Consider the following 22,088-nt stretch of genomic DNA (forward strand, 5'->3'; position numbering starts at 1 on the left):
CCTGCCTCATTGTCGGGTACGTCGAACAATCCCTGTTCCAGACGTACACTGGCCCCATCCCCGAACTCTACCTCCGCTACATCGACGACTGCATTGGTGCTACCTCTTGCACCCATGCAGAACTCACTGACTTCATACACTTCACCTCCAATTTCCATCCTGCCCTTAAATATACCTGGACTATCTCCGACATCTCCCTCCCGTTTCTGGACCTCACCATCTCCATCACAGGAGACAGACTAGTGACGGACATTTACTATAAACCCACTGACTCGCACAGCTATCTGGACTACACTTCTTCCCACCCGGTCCCCTGCAAAAAGTCTATCCCCTACTCCCAATTCCTCCGTGGGTGCAAGAGGTAGCACCAATGCAGTCGTCGATGTAGCGGAGGTAGAGTTCGGGGATGGGGCCAGTGTACGTCTGCGCCCGGGATGAGGTGTTTCACACTAGGGCTTCCGAGATGTCCTCGTTCTTCAGGAAACGGGGCTTCCCCTCCTCCATTATAGATGAGGCGCTCACTAGGGTCTCTTCTACATCCCACAGCTCCGCTCTTGCTCCCCCTCCCCCCACTCGCAACAAGGACAGAATCCCCCTCGTTCTCACCTTCCACCCCACCAGCCACCAACATTTCCGTCACCTACAACGGGACCCCACCACTGGCCATATCTTCCCATCCCCTCCCCTCTCTGCGTTCCGCAGAGACCGTTCCCTCCGTAACTCCCTGGTCCATTCGTCCCTTCCTACCCAAACCACCCCAACCCCGGGCACTTTCCCCTGCAACCGCACGAGATGCAACACCTGTCCCTTTACCTCCCCCCTCAACTCCATCCAAGGACCCAAACAGTCTTTCCAGGTGAGACAAAGGTTCACCTGCACCTTCTCCAACCTCATTTATTGCATCCGCTGCTCTAGATGTCAACTTATTTACATCGGCGAAACCAAGCGCAGGCTCGGCGATCGCCTCGCTGAACACCTGCGCTCGGTCTGCATTAATCAAACTGATCTCCCGGTGGCCGAGCACTTTAACTCCCCCTCCCATTCCCAGTCTGACCTTTCTGTCATGGGCCTCCTCCAGTGCCATAGTGAGGCCTACCGGAAATTGGAGGAACAGCACCTCATATTTCGCCTGGGCAGTTTGCAGCCCAGTGGTATGAACATCGACTTCTCCAACTTTAGATAGTTCCTCTGTCCCTCCCTTCCCCTCTCCTTCCCAGATCTCCCTCTATCTTCCTGTCTCCACCTATATCCTTCCTTTGTCCCGCCCCCCTGACATCAGTCTGAAGAAGGGTCTCGACCCGAAACGTCACCCATTCCTTCTCTCCCGAGATGCTGCCTGACCTGCTGAGTTACTCCAGCATTTTGTGAATAAAGCAGGTACCTATGATACTTCTTCCACTGGATTAAAGATTTGTACAAACAGAAACTTGTAAATTCAATTGAGTTATGTAGTAAACAATTTAATAATAGATCATTACAAGTCCGATGTCAGTACCTAATTTCCAGACAGCAAAACTATAGATTGAAGTACTATTAGGTTATTAACAATAAGCATCAAACTCTGGAGTAGATTTGTTAGATTTCTTCACAAAGGATTGGAATTGCCAAATATGGCATTGAAGAAATGCAACAGCCTTCTTATCTTAATATTCACATTCCAGGATTCTCAGGTTTAGTTTAATGATGATACAGTGTGGAAACAGGCCCTTCAGTCCACTGAGACAGCAGCAGTCACCCCATTCACACTAGTAAAATCATACACACTTGGGACAATTTACAGAAGCCAATTAACCTACAACCCTGAAATATGGGAAGACACCAGAGCACCCGGAGAAAACCCACTGCAGATACTCAATACACTGCTGCATCTTTGAATCTATCATTATGTTCTGTAGCTCTACTGACACAAAGGTCCTATCCAGATTTTCCCTGAACTTGGTCAGTGCAATAAAGACCCTGAAAGCGTCCAGGTTCAATTGCCAGATTGCACAGCCCTTTCTAAGAGACAAAGCACATATCTTTTTGCAGAAAGAGGGATCTGGTCTGAATGAACAAACACCCCATCGTCATTGGTACGACGATAGAGGAGAAGGGAGCAAAAAATTGTGCAGAAGCAAAAAAATATTTTTTTTTTTAATCCCACAGTTTCAGTTAAATGACACTCCCTTAATTTTTTTCTGTTCTCTTCTTAGTACACTGACTTTTCTTGGGGTACAAGCTTTGATCTAACATTGAAAGATGAATTAATTCTGGACAGCCTAAAATGTAAGCCACTATTAATCTTCCCATGTGAAATGTCGACAAAAATTAAACATTTCAACTATAGTTGAATGGACTGTACTCTCTATTGCCTCCAACACCTTTTAGTACAGCTACAAGTGACTTTAAGAAGGAAATAGAGATAATCTTGGAATATCGTTTGAGCCTCATAGTGGTAGTGAAGCTCATGGAGGATTTATTTGGGGATATGATTTTCTCGCATTGTGAGGAGACTGAGCTGAATACGGGACAATCAGCATGACTTTGTCCAGGGCAGGTCATGCCTTACTAAACTGTTTTTCTATAGGGGGCAAGGGGCAAAGTTAATTGATGAAGATAAGGCAATGGATGTTGTCTACTGGACATCAGTGAGGTATTTCTAGGAGCAGAATTAGGTCATTTGGCTCATCGCGTCTACTCTGCCATTCAATCATGACCGATCTATCATTCCCTCCATGTCTCAATCTCCAGCTTAAAAATATCGATTGACTTGGCCTCCACAAGCATCTGTGTCAATGAATTCCATGGATGCACCATACTCTGACTAAAGAATTTCTTCCTCATCTTTTTTCTAAAGGTACATGCATTTATTTTGAGGCTATGGCCTCTGGTCCTAGACTCTCCCGCTAGTGGAAACAATCTCTCCACATTCACTCTATCCAGGCATTTCACTATTTGGTAAGTTTAATGAGTTCCATCCTCATCCTTCTAAACTCCAGGAAGCACAAGCCCAGTGCCTTTAAACGCGTATTATATGTTAACCCAATCATTTCTGGGATCATTCTCCCAAACTCTTCTGGACCCTCTCCAACACCAGCACATCCTTCCTCAGATTTGGGAAATTTGACAAGGTCCCCCACAGAAGGCTGATCCAAAAGATCAAGATGCATGGGAGCCATGGTGATTTGATAGGTTGGATTCAGGACTGGTTTACTCTGAGAAGGCAGAGGGTAGTGGTGGAAGGGTGCCATTCTGTCTGAAAGTATGTGACCAGTGGTGTTCCATGGGGATCAGATCTGGGACCTCATTTATTTTTGTGACATATACCAATAACGGATAAGAATGTAGACAACACCAAAATTAGAGTTGCAGACAGGGTGGAAGGCTGTCAAAGGAAACATCAGGACATAGATCAGTTGCAGATATGGGCAGAGATAGTGCGAGGTCTTGCACTTTGGGAGGCAGGGCCCTTAACAGCATTGATATACAGAGGGATCTTGGGGCTCAAGTCCACTGCTCCCCAAAGTAGTAGCATGTAGATAGAGTGGTAGAGAAGGCGTATGGTATGGTATGCTTCATCATTGCAGCATTGAGTATAAGAGGCAGGTAGTCATGTTGCAGCTTTATCAAAGTTTTGATAAGGCCACATCTGGAATACTGTGCGCAACTCTGGTTGCCCATTACAAGGAGGATGTGAAGGCTACAAAGAGGGTGCAGAAGAACTTCAAGCAAGACTTCAGGCCCGATGACATCTTTTTGCAAAAAGGCAAATATAGGCATTGAATACCATCTTCTGTCCTCTCTCATGTGATTTATCAGTCTTCAATGCTGAGCAATATTAGAAGCAGCACTAAAAGCAGCAAGGTTACAGAATCTATGCTGGCTGCAGAACTTCAATGCCCACTGTCAAAAGTAATTTGGTATCAACACCATTGACCAATGTAGTGGAGTTCTGAAGGGCTGAGCTGCTTGACTTTATCCTCAATGCTGGTAGAAGCATTTACCAAATAATTCTTGTGGAGATAATGTATGCTCCTTCACATTGAGGATAACTGACTTGCTGTGTGGCACTATAATCATGCAAAATGGGATAGATTCTGAACAAGATCCTCCTAATCCTCATTGCCCACCATCTTTCCCAAGGTACCACTACTATCAAGCCATGGAATTAACCCTAGTTCAGCAAGTGTAAAAAGGCATGCTGGAATAGCACCGTGCACATTTGAAAAAAGAGATAACAATTTGCTGAATAGAATAGAATATTGCTTACACAATAGGACTATGGATGTCGAACCTGTAATAGACAGGTCTACCTAAAATCACAACTAATGGACCAGATCAGACTTCTAGCCTGACCACATCAAGTCATCAATGTGGTGAATAATTAAAGATCTAATCAGAGGACCCAATTGCAAGAACATCCCCATCCTCAATGGTGGTGGGCCCAGCACACAAGTGCCAAACAGAAGATCAGCTTTTGCTTATCCCCGAGATGACTTGCATCGCAGAAGCTGGTCTACAGCCTACTGCACTCATTCTACCTGACAGTGAAAAATAATGGGTGGAAGCACTAGATACGGCAATGGCTTGGGACCAAACAATCTCACTTGTAGTGCAGATGATCCAAGTACCTCAAATAGCTGCACTTTGTCAAGCTGTTACCAAGTTACCAAAAGGTAGCATCTACCCAATAAAGTAGAAAATTACCCATATCTGTGCTGTTGATTAAAAGCAAAACTTGTTTGTTGATTGAGAGCAGAGTGAAAAGATTTTTACAAAAAACAATTAAGTGGCACTTGCTCAATATTTAGATTGGTGTTTTGCCAGGGCCATTCTGCTCTAGAGCACACCATAGACTTGGTCCAAATACACGTCAAGCAACTTAACTTCACGGTGACAAGGACAACCTTTTTCAGCAAGGCTATTTCAGCAACACCTCAACCTGTGATGTGCTTCAGGCACTCGGCAGCACTACCATCTCTAAATCTCACACCATTCTGAATTATATTGCCATGGCTACATTTTCCAGTTAGTCCAAATTCTGGAATTTCTTCTCCAACTTATCCATTCTGACCAAGATGCCCATCTAAGAGTCGTATTTTTCCAGAGTTTGGCCCATCTCTCTGCACCTTTGCCAGTTGGACTGTTATGATTTGATGAAGCAGTTCACAACCACCTTCTTTTTCTTACTTACTATAATACAAGCACTTACTATTTGGACCGTTGTGTTCATGCCAACTCAGAAGAGCAATCCCATTTTCCTGCTCCTTCACTTCTGAAACGTACTCTTTGGTATACCCATCAACTCCCCTTTGATTTTTTCCCGACTTAACCTACGCCAAGAACTGATTTACAGCGGCCATTACACCACCAGCATATCATTAGACAGTTGAAAGAAACTGAAGCAGCTAGTAAAAACCCACAGCAACAGGAGAATATGCAAATCCACACAGTAATTCAAGGCTAGAATAGAATTCAGATGCCAAGAACTCTAATATTGCAGCATTACCTGCTGCTTCACCATGGCTCTTTCTCAAGAGCAATTAACAATGGGCAATATATGCCAGTAACACTAAAATCCTCAAAAAGTAATCAATAAACTTGAACCAAAATGCTGATAGGGAGTGGTTCTTGACATTGGGTGCAACGTGAAAAGATGCTGCTGCTGAGCAAAAATTCTGCACTCTCCCCATACCCCTCAAATAATTGAGGCTATTAGTGAACTTTGCTTTGACAAAATAGCCCTTTCCTGAAATTAACATAAATGATTATTAATTCTCAATAAACAAATTATGAATTGAGCTTAACTTCTGGGGCTGCAGCCACTCAAGTTTGGTTCCCCCTCTCACCAGTTTTCAGGTTGGCTACACAATGGACCTTGACGACTATAAAAACGGAAGACAGAAAAAAAAAAGCTGGCTGGTTCAACCATGTCTATTAGAGTTAGTAAAAATAAGAGCCTTCAATGTTATATTATCTTATGACAGAAACACATAAAGGTTCAGGTGCCCACACTGATGAAAACCAGAAGGCATTTCCTGGTCTACATATGGATCACCTTTGATCTCAAACTTTTACTCATCCCATTAAAATGTAATTTTGATTGTAATTACACTACAGTGCTCTCTGTCCCAATCTCAAGGATTTCTTACTGCCCCACTGACATGTTTCTTGCTTGCAGTTTTTGGAGAGATTTTTGGAGATAGTTTAGGGCGGCACAGTTGCTGCATCACAGAGCCAAAGACCAGGGTTCGATCCTAACCTCGGGTGCAGTCTGGGCGGAGTTTTCCCCATGACCATGTGGATTTCCACTAGGAGCCCCGGTTTCCTTCCTCATCCCAAAGACACGTGGATTTGTAGGTTAATTGGCCTCTACATTCCCCATAGGGATCGGTGCAGAGGTGGGATAATGTAGACCTAGTGTGAATGGGTGATCAATGGTCGGTGTGGACTAGGTGGGCCAAAGGGCCTGTTCCCATGCAGTATCTCTTAAAAAAATTAAAAAGGTACAAGTGAATTTAGGGAGAAGTTGGCACGGGTTAGTCAAAACCGGTCACCGAAAAAAGTCAGAAAGAAATTTCCCAGAGATATATTTCCTAAGATTTCTTTGGTTGCTTCTTAAGCTAATTAATTGCACAGCTTTTGAAGTCCAGAAGTCAGAAAGCTCAAGATAAGAGTGATACAAATACCCAACCATACAAGCACACAGGAAATATGAGTAAAATACTTCTTATTGGGAGATATCTTGATTTTTGGATCACTGTGGGCCAGTGTCGTAAATCCCAAACTAGCTGCAGCATTCAAGCTCATGGAGAAACATGATACCACACCTTAGTGTCTTGGCTTATCCTTTTTTCATTGACACAAATGCTGCCATTAAATTGAGTGCCATCACATTCTGCTTTAATTTCAATCACTTCAGACAACTCACATTGGCAGTCAATTGATGACATCCTTCTCACACTCCTACCACAAAATTCAACGAGTTAGATATACAATTGCTAGTTTCTCTATTTAGCCGTAAAGTTTATTACTTCTGCATTTTCTACTCCACTTTAAGACCACAAACTGAATTACCACAAATTGCTGCTGTACAGAGTGGATCCGATAGATAATAGACAATAGGTGCAGGAGGAGGCCATTCGGCCCTTCGAACAGCACCGCCATTCAATGTGATCATGGCTGATCATTCTCAATCAGTACCCCGTTCCTGCCTTCTCCCCATACCCCCTGACTCCGCTATCCTTAACTCTATCTAGCTCTCTCTTGAATGCATTCAGAGAATTGGCCTCCACTGCCTTCTGAGGCAGAGAATTCCACAGATTCACAACTCTCTGACTGAAAAAGTTTTTCCTCATCTCAGTTCTAAATGGCCTACCCCTTATTCTTAAACTGTGGCCGCTTGTTCTGGACTCCCACAACATTGGGAACATGTTTCCTGCCTCTAACGAGTCCAACCCCTTAATAATCTTAGACGTTTCGATAAGATCTCCTCTCATCCTTCTAAATTCCTATTCTTACCACCAAAGTGGATAACCTCACACTTATCCACATTAAACTGCATCTGCCATGCATCCGCCCACTCACACAACCTGTCCAAGTCACCCTGCAACCTCATAGCATCTTCCTCACAGTTCACACTACCACCCAGCTTTGTATCATCTGCAAATTTGCTAATGGTACTTTTAATCCCTTCATCCAAGTCATTAATGTATATTGTAAATAGCCTTGCGGTACCCCACTAGTTACTGCCTGCCATTCTTAAAGGGACCCATTTATCCCCACTCTTTGCTTTCTGTCTGTCAACCAATTTTCTATCCATGTCAGTACCCTACCTCCAATACCATGTGCTCTAATTTTGCCCACTAATCTCCTATGTGGAACCTTGTCGAAGGCTTTCTGAAAGTCAAGGTACACCATTTTCCTTATATCAGTTATTCCAACTAGCCAACATCATGCATCTCCATCTCGTGATCACGACGCTATAGGTCTCGACCAGAAACGTCACGCATTCCTTCTTGCTAGAGATGCCGCCTGTCCCGCTGAATTACTCCAGCATTTTGCATCTATCTTTGGTTAAACCAGCATCTGCAGTTCCTTCCTACACTCTGCACCGTGCCATCCAGTTTAGTGACCCCTCCCAAACAGTACCCTCAATTTTTATCCATTTTATTACATTAGCTCTTATAAAACAATACTATATAGACAGATCAAGTGAGATAGAATTGTGGATGGGTGATTGGTGGGGTGCAGGAGCAAAATTACTAAGGATGTATGGGTAAAACAAAAAACTGCTTTGATGCATAAATTTATTCTGAAATGTAGAAGTGGACTATGGCTCTACCATATTCAAAAAGAGACTAGCCCACACTATTCACAGAAGAGAAGAAATAATCATGTCAGGGGGTACGGGGAGAAGGCAGGAACGGGGTACTGATTGAGAATGATCAGCCATGATCACATTGAATGGCTCGAAGGGCCTACTCCTGCACCTATTGTCGATTGTCTATAAAACACTATATAAATGTAACATTATAGTATTTTGTCACAATGCCCCATTTTCTAAATTATATACATTTTTAATACAAGAACAATTAAATGATTAATAACTTGCACCCATTCAATGCTTAAATTTTCTCAGTAGTCGTATAGCAGAGACCCTTCAACAGAAATCATGCTCATCTTCCAAGCTGGGCAGAACATCCAGTGACAAGAATCAATTCCATTAGACACTTTTTAACACCTGCATACCTCAAAATAAAAATAATGCAGTTTCTTGCACTGACAATAAAATTGAGAGAGGAGCAATTTCCCAGACTCTTTCCCCACTCACTCCCTCCCTCCAAAAGCACTTAAAAACACTAATTGCATTTCATTCTCAAAACCTTGATGCTGAAGGGAGTTTACTGTGGAATTATCAGTTGGTTCAAGCAAAGACTTTTCAGTTAAGAACAGTTGTGGATGCAGAAATTGAGATGCACAATAGAGCAATCTTATTTTGGGATCAATGCGCCAGTCACAAAAGATTGCAGTTTGTTTCTCAAATCACGGGGTGATGCTCCCGAAGCAAACTGACACCATCCAGAAGCCAATAAGACTTTCTTCCAAAATGTTCAATCCCTGTACAATGACGAGACCTGCACTAAATGCTTTCGTTTCCTAGCTTAAGTAGGTCAAAAATGCAAAATGAGGCTTATTTCTCTAACCACCCCCCCCCCCCCCCCCCCCCCAAACCTTTGCATTGCCAGAAATATTAGGCTGAATACTCCAGGATTTTGGCCCGAAGACCGAACACCAATGTCCAAGTCATGATGGCATGTGCCGAGAACTTGGTGCTCCCAAACAACACTTGTGTTGGTGTTGGTTCATTATTGTCACGGGTACCGAGATACAGTGCAAAATAGTTTGCGTGCTATTCAGTCAAATCTTACTATACGAGTCAATCAAGCCATATACAAATAAACAGGTAGTGCAAGAAAAAGACCAGAGTGCAGAGTTACAGCTACAGACAATGTGCACAAAAGAAAAAGAAAATCCAATGACTATCGTGAGGTGGGGTGAGAAATCAGGGCTACACTCTTAACATGAGAGGACCATTCAGCAGTCTGATAACTGTGGGGGTAAGATGCTCTTCAATCTGGTGGAAAGTTCTTTCAAGCTTTTGCCTTCTACCTTACGAGGAAATAGAAAAACATAGAAAAACATAGAGGAGGAGTTGATTATAGGAGCAAAGAGGTCCTTCTGCAGTTGTACAGGGCCCTAGTGAGACCGCACCTGGAGTACTGTGTGCAGTTTTGGTTTCCAAATTTGAGGAAGGATATTCTTGCTATTGTATGTTTACTAGGTTAATTCCCGGAATGGCGGGACTGTCATATGTTAAAAGATTGGAGCGACTAGGCTTGTATACACTGGAATTTATGAGAGGGGATCTTATCGAAACATATAAGATTATTAAGGGGTTACATAGAAACATAGAAAATAGGTGCAGGAGTAGGCCATTCGGCCCTTCGAGCCTGCACCGCCATTCAATATGATCATGGCTGATCATCCAACTCAGTATCCCGTACCTGCCTTCTCTCCATACCCCCTGATCCCTTTAGCCACAAGCGCCACATCTAACTCCCTCTTAAATATAGCCAATGAACTGGGCTCAACTACATTCTGTGGCAGAGAATTCCACAGATTCACCACTCTGTGTGTGAAAAAAACATTCTCATCTCGGTCCTAAAAGACTTCCCACTTATCCTTAAACTGTGACACCTTGTCCTGGACTTCCCCACACCATCGGGAACAATCTTCCTGCATCTAGCCTGTCCAACCCCTTAAGAATTTTGTAAGTTTCTATAAGATTCCCCCTCAATCTTCTAAATTCCAGTGAGTACAAGCCGAGTCTATCCAGTCTTTCTTCATATGAAAGTCCTGCCATCCCAGGAATCAATCTGGTGAACCTTCTCTGTACTCCCTCTATGGCAAGAATGTCTTTCCTCAGATTAGGAGACCAAAACTGTACGCAATACTCCAGGTGTGGTCTCACCAATGCCCTGTACAACTGCAGCAGAACCTCCCTGCTCCTATACTCAAATCCCCTCGCTATGAATGCCAACATACCATTCGCTTTCTTCACTGCTTGCTGCACCTGCATGCCTACTTTCAATGACTGGTGTACCACGACACCCAGGTCTCGTTGCATCTCCCCTTTTCCTAATCGGCCACCATTCAGATAATAGTCTGCTTTCCTGTTCTTGCCACCAAAGTGGATAACCTCACATTTATCCACATTATACTGCATCTGCCATGCATTTGCCCTCTCACCTAACCTATCTAAGTCACCTTGCAGCCTCCTAGCATACTCCTCACAGCTAACACTGCCCCCCAGTTCATGTCATCCCCAAACTTGAAGATGTTGCATTCAATTCCCTCGTCCAAATCATTAATATATATTGTAAATAGCTGGGGTCCCAGGTACCCCACTAGTCACTGCCTGCCATTCTGGAAAGGACCCGTTTATTCCTACTCTTTGCTTCCTGTCTGCCAGCCAGTTCTCTATCCACATCAATACTGAACCTACAATACCGTGTGCTTTAAGTTTGCATACTAATCTCTTATGTGGGACCTTGTCGAAAGCCTTCTGGAAGTCCAGATATAACACATCCACTGGTTCTCCCTTATCCACTACTAGTTACATCCTCGAAAAATTCTATAAGATTCGTCAGACATGATTTACCTTTCATAAATCCATGCTGACTTTGTCCAATGATTTCACCACTTTCCAAATGTGCTGCTATCCCATCTTTAATAACTGACTCTAGCATTTTCCCCACTACCGATGTTAGATTAACTGGTCTGTAATTCCCCGTTTTCTCTCTCCCTCATGTTTTGAAAAGTGGGGTTACATTAGCTACCCTCCAATCCTCAGGAACTACTCCAGAATCTAAAGAGTTTTGAAAAATTATCACTAATGCATCCACTATTTCTGGGGCTACCTCCTTAAGCACTCTGGGATGCAGCCTATCTGGCCCTGGGGATTTATCGGTCTTTAATCCATTCAATTTACCTAACACCACTTCCCGGCTAACCTGGATTTCACTCAGTTCCTCCATCTCATTTGGCCCCCGGTCCCCTGCTATTTCCGGCAGATTATTTATGTCTTCCTTAGTGAAGACAGAACCAAAGTAGCTATTCAATTGGTCTGCCATGTCCTTGTTCCCCATGATCAATTCACCTGTTTCTGACTGCAAGGGACCTACATTTGTTTTAACTAATCTTTTTCTCTTCATGACTGGGGTGTAAATTGTCCAGGATAAATTGTTGGTGTTGTTTATGCCTAGGAACCTTCGGAACCATTAGGCTGACTGGGGCATTTACACCACATCATCAATAACTAGCGCCTTCATCTTGACTTTGTGGGAGAGGTGGTTATCTTGATACCATGTTACTAAGCTCTCTAGCTCCTTCCTGTACTCTGTCTCATCACTATGATGGTGTCATCTGCAACCAAACATGCAAATGGACTTATTTGCACAATTGTGACGCCATAGGGAGTATAGTAAGGGATTGAGAATATATTCTTGTGGGACACTGCTATCGAGATTTACCACAGAGGATATCCTGTCACCTGTCCTCACTGATTGTGGTCTAGGGATCAGGAAGTCGAGGATCCAACGGCAGAGAGGTCCAGGAGTTTTGTTGACATTATGGCATTGAAGGCACAGCTATCATAAATAAACAGGAATCTGACATAGGGGCCTGAATAATTTATTGCAAAATATCCTATAAACACACACAACATCCATGGTATGCCACAGAGGATTGGCAGGATGGGAGATAGAGGCTGTTTCCTCTAGCTGGCATTGTTAAAATAATCAAGTCCCAGAATAAGGAATCAGGTATTGAGAATGAGGAGAGATGAGGGGAGGCATTGGGATGAGGGGAGTGTCCCGGGGGAGAAGTGCGTGCCGTGGGAGTGCCCCGGGGAGCCACGTGCGCCCAATCCACCTGCTGAACAACCACGTAAAACCGTGCCGCCGACCGGAAATCGCAACGGTGGGCCTGACTCACCCCACAGGTCTCCCAGGGGACTGCTGTGAAGCCAGGCAACGCTGGGCCTAAGGAGTCTCAGTGGCGGCGGCAATGGGAGCCTTGGTGGCCATAGCAGATGCCTAGGTGGTGGGGCCTTGGCGGCAACAGGAGCCTCGGTGGCGGTGGGGCCTTGCGGTCGACCAGCAATCAGCGGTCGATGAGCGTGAGGGGGAGGGAAGACAATGCCGGCGTGGGGGGACCGCCGTGATGGACAGTAGAAGAACAAAGGGAGACCTGGTGTGGGGGAGGGGGACTATAGTTTAGAATCCCCTGCCCAGGGGATAAGCCTGTGTTCATTTGTTCATTTATTTCGGTGAAGGCGTTGTGCACACAACAGCCATCAACAATCACTTGTCTTTTTCCTTTTGATTTCACTTTTAATTTAAAGTTTTTGTGTACCTTGTGTGTTGTGACTGTCGGCTGGCCATTTTCCCTCCGGGGATGAATATCGTATCGTATGAGGAGGGATTTATTTAGTCATTGGGCTGCGTGCTTGAATATTTTACCTCACAAGGCCGTGAATATTTAAGAGTACATTCAGGGCCAAGATCCATAAAAGTTTGGGAACCAAGAATGTGGGGATCAAATTGGAAAAGATACAAGGCACAAAATCAGCCACGGTCTCACCAAATACCAGAAAATAAATGCTGATGCCTTGAGGCTTACTCCTATTTCTTCTAGCGATGGCAGAGGAAATGCTTGTGATGGCGAATGGGATGGCAACCAACTACAGCATATAAATGGAGCTGCAGAACATTGTTCCGTAAGCTTTCAGCTACTGTGCAAACTATTTTAAACAGCTTCATTGTGTGTTGCAAAAACAGCAAATTAGCAGATATTACATTTTGGAGTTATAGTAAATGCTTTCTTTTCTATAAACTCACTTATTATTTGCATAAATCCTTCAAGTAGCAGGGAGGGATGGGAGCTTATTTGCATAAATGGAGATCCTGAAGGTCACCATGCATTCAATTACAAGAGGCATTCCCCAAACCTACAACTTATTGGCTTGGGTCTTAGGAATTATTGAGCATGCCACTTTCATAGAGTATTGAAGTGAATAAACTATTTACTGTAATATTTGATGAATGAACACTTCATTTTGAATTTTGCTACTACAAATTTACTTTCTCTTTAGCCAAATTGGACGACACTTTTTTACCCTTTAACTAATAACACATCCAATGCAAACAACTGATGTAACTAACCAAATAAAAATCCTGCAGGTTTTAATTCTTAAACACTTTTTGCCTTGCACCTAAAGGCAACATTAGAGTGAAATGCACCTACTCCATGGATCTATTACAGCCCACAGCACCAACTTGAAATCACTGAGAAATATCAAGGGAAACTTTGTGGATTGAACAGAACTTCTGGTCAAAATTACTCTCATCTCCTTTCAAATAAGAAGCACAAAGCACAAGTAGGTAAGCAAATGCACATGTGCTTCAAGAAATGAGATGCAAGTGTTTAGCAACAAAATACAAATAGGTAAAGAAAACAAAAACAACTAGGTAAAGAAAACAAAAACAACTCAAACGCAGCATTGCCATTCAATCAGCATGACAAGATGCACATTGCCAGTTTTAAATGTTCCTGTGGAGTGTCAACCTCAGTTCCATTGCTTCAGGATCTACTTTTAGAGGATACAGTGCAACATCCAGCTGGACACTCCAGTGCATTAATGTGGAATGGTGCACTGCTGCAGATGCTACCTTTCAAATGAAATAGTAAATCAAAGTTATATTTGACTGTCGGTAGATCATCCTATTGTATTTTTAAGAGAGGTTTTATCACAATTCTGATCAATATTTATTTCAATATGTTTATTTAATTGAAAACTTCAGTTCCGATAGTCTCTCTACCTAAAATGGTAACTTTTTCTGCATAGATGCTACCTGATCTGCTAAATATTTCCAGCATTCAGTTTTTATTTCAGATTTCCAGCAGCTTTCGATTTTAGCTTTTGTGCTTTTTATTAATTTTATGAGTGCCTTTTCTATACCTAGGCAATTACAAGACCAGATCCCAAAATGTAATGCATGTGCTTAGGAAATTATAACATTCCATACATAATAATGCACATGGTATTGTCTCTGTACAATAGCATATTAGATTACACAATGACTGGATTATAAAATATTACAATACAATGTTACCGATGTGCTATCATACTTCAAACAAAATATACACTAAGGGGATAAAGTTTTTCTTTAATTAAAGATCAAGTAGTTCGAAGACTTAACATTTCTTGCTTATTCTATTTAATGTAACACTGCTAGATAGAAACAACCAATCTCCAGCCCTCCAACAACAGCAGAAGCTGAACTAACCTCTGAATATCCGACAGAACCAGAAATGTTTAAGAAAACATTGCACAAAAAGCAGAGGCCAGCAAATTAAAAACATCTAGCTACATAGTTGACCACTGAATAGGGTTAAAACACAGAAGCATCCTTTCATTGCATCACTCTTCAAGTGTTAAGATCTTTGCTCTGTATTTTCCAGTTGCATTGCTATTCATCCAGTTGACTGACAGGCAATGCCATTCATTTCCCCCTCTTTCTGTGCACAGAGTTGGCATCTGTGCACTCTCCCGAACAACATAAATTACTCCAACAGCTCTGACAGGCCGAGCTTACTTGACCTAACTGCATTTGGAGAGCATTGTGTTAAAAAAAAAAATCACTATACTCTTTCACCTTCTATGGCAGTAACGCAGGGAACAGGGTGGGGGGTGGTAGAGAACGGGACTGTAGTCGAGTTCTGTAAAATGATAAAGCAGTTTTTATTGACTGTCTTCTAGACCTTTAACTGCAGGTTGTTTATCTTTTGGGGGGGAAACTGCTTTCAAATCATCCCGTGTGTTGTCCCAGCAACAACATGGTGCTGGATATCATGGATTTTGCAACAATAAAGCACCAATCTCAGCCGATAGCTCCGAGGAGTACACAGAAACCACTGTTCAAGCCTACCTTCAAAGGAGCGGCAGGAACAGTAGCAACCCAGCTGCTGCAACCCCACCCTGACCTTGCCAACAAGGAAAAAAACTCAGTCCCCTCCCCCCTTCAAACCAACCCTGTGCAACATTACAGCTTTAAAACAAAACGCATGTGTGCAGGCCTGAATCCAGAGACAAAAAGAAAATTAGCGAGAGAGAGAGAGAGAGAGAGAGAGAGAGAGAGAGAGAGAGAGAGAGAGAGAGAGAGAGAGAGAGAGAGAGAGAGAGAGAGAGAGAGAGAGCACGAAAACTAACCTTGCATTCCTGTCTGTGCTGCTTTCTCCCAGAGTCTCAGCTAGTCCAGTGAAGCAATGGAGAATGTGCAGTGTGTAGCTCTACTCACTTTCTACACACACAACACACTGCCTCAAGACAAACCAATCAGACACAGACATTATTCAGTGCCAGCCAACCATGACAAAGCTCATTAGCTATACATCTTGCTCTTTTGGTTAAAGAGCCCAAACGACTAACAGTGGATTTTATTCAGGGAGATTTTTTTTTCTTAAAGCCATTAATTCCCATCGGGAATAACCCGAACAAAGCATCAGTCAGCCTCCCTTGGGAGAGGCTCTGGATAAGATGTCGGGAGCAGCAGAGTAGCTTTGAGATAATTCAGCTGGCCCCTCTGCCTGCCGTCTTACAAGAATGCCTTACAGCCCACAGCACCAACAGGAATAATTACTATAATATGCTTGTAATTACTCAACAAGGAATTTATAGGTCACTTCAAGAATAGCCACCAGGCTCCTGAACATTTTAAAGGAGAGTACCACAATTTTGCATATTTAAAATCATATCTAGACTTTTAGATGTACCCAAATCCACTGTAAAGTACAGCAGTGACCTCTTAAAACTGTCAACATATTTTAACATATTCATACTTAATTTGGATCATCCTGGAGAGTAGAACCAAAATCACTACACAACTAATCTCCCCAAAGACAGAACCTAGTTAACATTGTTCAATTTCAAGGTTGGTACAGTGCAAATTAAAATTTGGAATATAACCAGGTTAAATAGTGCTGAAACTATTGCAGGCTAACCGAGGCATGGAAATGGATATTCCAAGATATTTGACATTTTAGAAATTGATGGACAAATGGAAAAGGATTTTATGACCAAGTTGGGTCCAAACCTCTCCTGCATTGGTGCAGCACCCCATCCTCCCCTTCACCCATCCCCTTCACCCATCCCTCCCCCTCATCCCCCCGACCCCTTCCCTCCCCTCCTCCGTACCCCCCTTGGCCCAACCATGGCCGTGTGCGGGCAAGGGGGTACAGGGAAAAGGCAGTGACCTCGACCCCGTTTCTCCTGCGGAGCCGAAGTGTCTCCTGCAGCTCGGCTGCAATCTATGGCGGGAAACGGTTAACATAGAAAATAGATGCAGAAGAAAGCCATTCGGCCCTTCGACCCAGCACCGCCATTCATTGTGATCATGGCTGATCGTCCCCAATCAATACCCCGTGCCTGCCTTCTCCCCATATCCCTTGATTCCACTAGCCCCAAGAGCTCTATCTAACTCTTAAATCCATCCAGATTTGGCCTCCACTGCCTTCTGTGGCAGAGAATTCCACAAATTCACAACTCTCTGGGTGAGAAAGGTTTTTTCTCACCTCAGTTTTAAATAATAATAATAATAATACATTTTATTTATATAGCGCTTTTCAGATACTCAAAGACGCTTTACAGAGATTTTGAGAACATAGGGAAATGAATAAATAGATAAATAAGTAAATAAATAAATGAACAGAGAAAGGAGACAGAAGGTGAGGTGACCTTCAGTGGTTGAAGGCAGTACTGAACAGGTGAGACTTCAGCGATGTTTTGAATGTGGTGAGTGTGGAGGAGTCTCTAACGGTTTGGGGTAGTGAGTTCCATAGGGTGGGAGCAGCGATGGAGAAAGCCCTGTCCCCCCAGGATCTGAGTTTGGTCCGGATGTGGGGGGACAGGAGATTGGCAGCGGCAGAGCGGAGGGTGCAGGTGGGAGTGTGCCTGTGGAGGAGGTCGGTCAGGTAGGATGGGGCCAGGTTATGGAGGGCTTTGTAGGTTATGAGGAGGATTTTGTACTGGATTCTCTGGGGGATGGGGAGCCAGTGGAGGGGGTTTGTAAATGGCCTCCCCTTTATTCTAAGTCTGTGGCTCTGGACTCGCTCAACATTGGGAAAAAAAAATTCTTGCATCTAGCTTGTCCAATCCTTTTATAATTTTATATGTTTCTATAAGATCCCCTCTCATCCTTCTAAACTCCAGTGAATACAAGCCTAGTCTTTTCAATCTGTCCTCATATGTTGCGACGGCATGGACCCGTTGCTGGGCGGGGAGCGTCTCCCGGGGCCGTGGGTGGACGAGAGTGGACAGGGAGAAGGCACTGACCTCGGCCCCATTTCTCCAGACAGCTGGGTGTGAAACCGAAGCCACCCCTGCTGCGATTAGCGGGGAGCGGCAGCGACGGCCATCTTGTTGGACCCTCTACCACCGTCTCTGCGGCGTGCGGCACCATGGGAGGAAGGTCAGGCGTGGGGCACGCCGGAAGGGTCGCCGGTCCACCAACTGGTCCTCCGGGGGGGGGGGGGCGCATTTATTAAAGTTTATTAGGTAAATCGTTTTTAAAAAGTAATAAAAGTGGGTTTATTCACACCAGAGGGGAATGGTGAGTAGGGTGGGCCGCTGGGGATGTGCACACATTCTCGGTGTCCATGCATGACGTGAGGTGGGCTCTGATGCGTGTGAACACGAGGAAAGCTGTAGGCCCAGATGGCATATCTGGGCAAGTACTAAAGTCTTGTGCCACTCAGCTTGCTCCAGTACTCACCACAATATTCAACCTCTCCTTGGCCAAGTCCGTGGTCCCTGCATGCTTCAAAAGATCCATCATCGTACCAGTGCCAAAGAATGCCTCTCCAGCTTGTTTGAATGACTATCGACCGGTGGGCCTCACCTCATGAAATGCTTCGAGAGGCTGATCAAGAAACACATCTGTGCCTTCCTCTCTCGCAATATGGACCCGCTGCAGTTCGCATACCGTCTGAACAGATCCACGGACGATGCGGTCTCCCAGGTTCTGTACACCGCTCTCTCGTCTTGACAGCCAGAAGGGGGGCTATGTGAGGATGCTGTTCATTGATTTTAGTTCAGCTTTCAACACAAAGTCTCCACCAGCGGCTGAGAAGCTGCTCAAACTGGGGCTTAACACTCCCCTGTGTGCCTGGGTCCTGAACTTTCTCACCGCCAGGCCCCAAGTGGTCAAGATGGGGAGACATACATCTAACCCCCTCACCCTGAACACAGGATCCCCTCAGGGTTGCATCCTTAGCCCCCTACTGTACTCCCTGTACACACATGACTGTGTGGCCAGGTTCAGCTCCAACGCCATCATCAAGTTTGCTGACGACACTGTGGCGGTGGGCCTGATCTCCGATAACGAGGAGGAGGTGGCTGATCTGGCACTCTGGTGTCAGGACAACAGCCTCCTCTTGAATGTCACAATAACTAAGGAGCTGATTGTAGACTTTAGAAGGGCTCAACATCCGAGGACGTACACGCCACTGGAGATAAGTGGGATTACTGTGGATAGGGTGAGCAGGTTTAAATACCTGGGAGTCCACATCACAGAGGATCTGACATGGACAACACACATTTGCGCATTGGTGAGTAAGGCAAGGCAGCGCCTTTACCATCTCAGACAGTTGAGGAAATTCAGAGTCTCTCTGAGGATCCTTCAGTGCTTCTATTCTGGGGCTGTAGAAAGCATCTTGTCCGGAAATATCACAATCTGGTTTGGAAATAGCTCTGCCCAGGACAGGAAGGCTCTGCGGAGAGTAGTGCGTTCGGCTGAACGCACTATGGGAACTACACTCGCCCCCCTGCAGGACCTATACATCAGGAGATGCAGATCCAGAGCCAGCAACATTATGGGGGACCCCTACCATCCCAGCAACGGACTGTTCCAGCTGCTACGGTCAGGCAAACACCTCCGCTGTCTCGCTGAGAAAACAGAGAGGATGAGACGGAGTTTCTTCCCACAGGCCATCAGGACTGTTAACTCTCATATCACCAGGGACTAATTTAATTTACTGTATTAATCTATTTTTTTGTGTTTAAAAAAAATTTAAAAATTCTATCGTTTTGTAATTTTAGCACAATCCGCAGGCGTTGCCACTTTCATTTCACTGCACATCTTGTATATGTATGTGACAAATAAAGTTGACTTGACTGAGACGGAGCAGACGGTCCCGCTAACGCCATCCATCTTGTTCGGTCGAGTGAGGAGAGAGGTCGTGCGTGCCCCATTGTGACGTCATATGCAGAGCACTTTGAAAAATTTGGTTTGAAATTAAATTAGAAATGAAATTTTGAAACTTTAAAATCTCTCTAACTTAAAAAATAAGACCAATTTAAATAAAACTTGTTTTAAACAGTCGCCAGGAGAGTGGTGATTAAGGTGGCGCTAAAATTGTGGCGCTATAGTTTACCGTTTTGGCTGTTGCCCCACATGTCCACAACCAGAGATATATATACATAACAGAGCTATATATACACAAGGACGGACAGACTATTAAGTAATACCAGACCAAGTGGGCCCGTCCTCGTAGGGTTTCCATTGTAACCTGGGGAAATTGCTTTTTTCTTTAAAATAAATTGTTTGTTAAAAAAAATTTAAATCAATCTCAGTGGAGGGGGGGAGAGGAGGAGGGGGGGCGGAGAGGAGGGGGTGGTGGTGGAGAGGACGGGGGGTGGAGAGGGGTGGTGGTGGAGAGGACGGGGTGTGGAGAGGGGTGGTGTCGGTGAGGAGGGGGGAATGGGGTGGGGGAGGGGAACGGGGAGAGGGAGCCACTGACACCATCCTTCCAGCGGCCATCTTCTTTCTCCTTCACTCCAAAATTCTTAAGGGGTTGGACAGGCTAGATGCAGGAAGATTGTTCCCGATGTTGGGGAAGTCCAGAACAAAGGGTCACATTTTAAGGATAAGGGGGAAGTCTTTTAGGACCGAGATGAGAGGGTTTTTTTCACACAGAGAGTGGCGAATCTGTGGAATTCTCTGCCACAGAGGGTAGTTGAGGCCAGTTCATTGGCTATATTTAAGAGGGAGTTAGATGTGGCCCTTGTGGCTAAAGGGATCAGGGGGTATGGAGAGAAGGCAGGTACAGGATACTGAGTTGGATGATCAGCCATGATCATATTGAATGGCGGTGCATGCTCGAAGGGCCGAATGGCCTACTACTACACCTATTTTCTATGTTTCACTGTGGTGTCGTGCTCCTCCAGGGGAGGGGGAGCGCAAATAAAGGCGGTACAGGGAAGGGGAGAGGGTGTGACCGTGGAGCCTTGGACCCAAAGCCTCTCCTGTATTGGTGTAGCACCCTCAACCCCCTACTCAATCACCCTTATCCCCCCCACCCCCCACCTTCCCTGATCCCACTGTCCCATCTTCCCTGACCCCCACTGTCCCTTCTCGGTTGACCGTTTTGCCGAAATCACTGATACGTGCATAGATACATAGGGATTCATATAAACATAGCACAAAAAGTAAGGAAATTTGTGTTTGGTAGATTATTTCTTTGTTGTAACAATGCTTCTTGGCAATAAATCTTATACCGTTGGAAAGCCTGTTTATTTCCTTTTTAAATGGTGCCACATTTGTAAGGAACATGCATTTGTGGGATGAGCAGCAGAGCTGAGTATATGGGATGCGCCCATGAAAAATTTGCCAAATCTTCTCTGCCAATGCCAAACAGCTTATTCTGCCATTGACTCTTGTTCGGTGTTGTTTGGTGGATTGGATGATTGGTCTGAAGAAACAAGACATATTGGCAATTTAACAATTTATTCATTTAATAAACAGGAGCCACAGTAGCGTGTGGAAGAACCATACACAGCCACAACAGCCTGGCACCTCCTCCTCATGCTGGTCACCAGCCTGGTCACACACTGTTGTGGGATGGCATCCCATTCTTGTCAGCACCTGGGGGTACCAGAAGCTCAAAACAAGAGTCAATAGCAACAGCAGAATAAGCTGTTTGGCATTGGCAGAGAAGATTTGGCAAATTTTTCATGGGCGCATCCCATATACTCAGCTCTGCTGCTCATCCCACAAATGCATGTTCCTTACAAATGTGGCACCATTTAAAAGGGAAATAAACAGGCTTTCCAATGGTATAAGATTTATTGCCAAGAAGCATTGTTACAACAAAGAAATAATCTACCAAACACAAATTTCCTTACTTTTTGTGCTATGTTTATATACAAGATCTGAGTTTTAGTAGTATACTAAACATGGACATAGAAGCATAGAAAATAGGTGCAGGAGTAGGCCATTCTGCCCTTCAAGTCAGCACCACCATACAATATGATCCTGGCTGATCATCCAAACTCACTACCCCTTTCCTGCTTTCTCCCCATAATCCCTTGATTCCATTAGCCCTAAGAGCTATATCTAACTCTCTCTTGAAAACATCCAGTGAATTAGCCTCCACTACCTTCAGAGAATTCCACAGATTCACAACTCTCTGGGTGAAAAAGTTTTTCC

At 44.4% G+C, this 22,088-nt stretch overlaps 1 protein-coding gene across 3 annotated transcripts in view; it reads right to left on the minus strand.

Moving 5' to 3' along the window:
* The window catches only part of LOC144600263 (C-terminal-binding protein 1-like), a 125,891-nt gene that overhangs the window by 71,079 nt on the left and 32,724 nt on the right, over positions 1-22,088 (minus strand). The window contains exon 1 of one of the 3 annotated variants that reach the window (XM_078411840.1): positions 15,815-15,912. The exons of the other annotated variants lie outside the window; for them this stretch is intronic. Coding sequence (XP_078267966.1) covers positions 15,815-15,821 — 7 coding nt within the window. The 5' untranslated portion in view covers positions 15,822-15,912. Of the gene's footprint in view, positions 1-15,814; positions 15,913-22,088 lie in introns of those variants that run through there. 3 annotated transcript variants of the gene reach the window in all.

This window comes from Rhinoraja longicauda, chromosome 14, assembly GCF_053455715.1.
Source record: "Rhinoraja longicauda isolate Sanriku21f chromosome 14, sRhiLon1.1, whole genome shotgun sequence".
Lineage (NCBI taxonomy): Eukaryota > Metazoa > Chordata > Chondrichthyes > Rajiformes > Arhynchobatidae > Rhinoraja > Rhinoraja longicauda.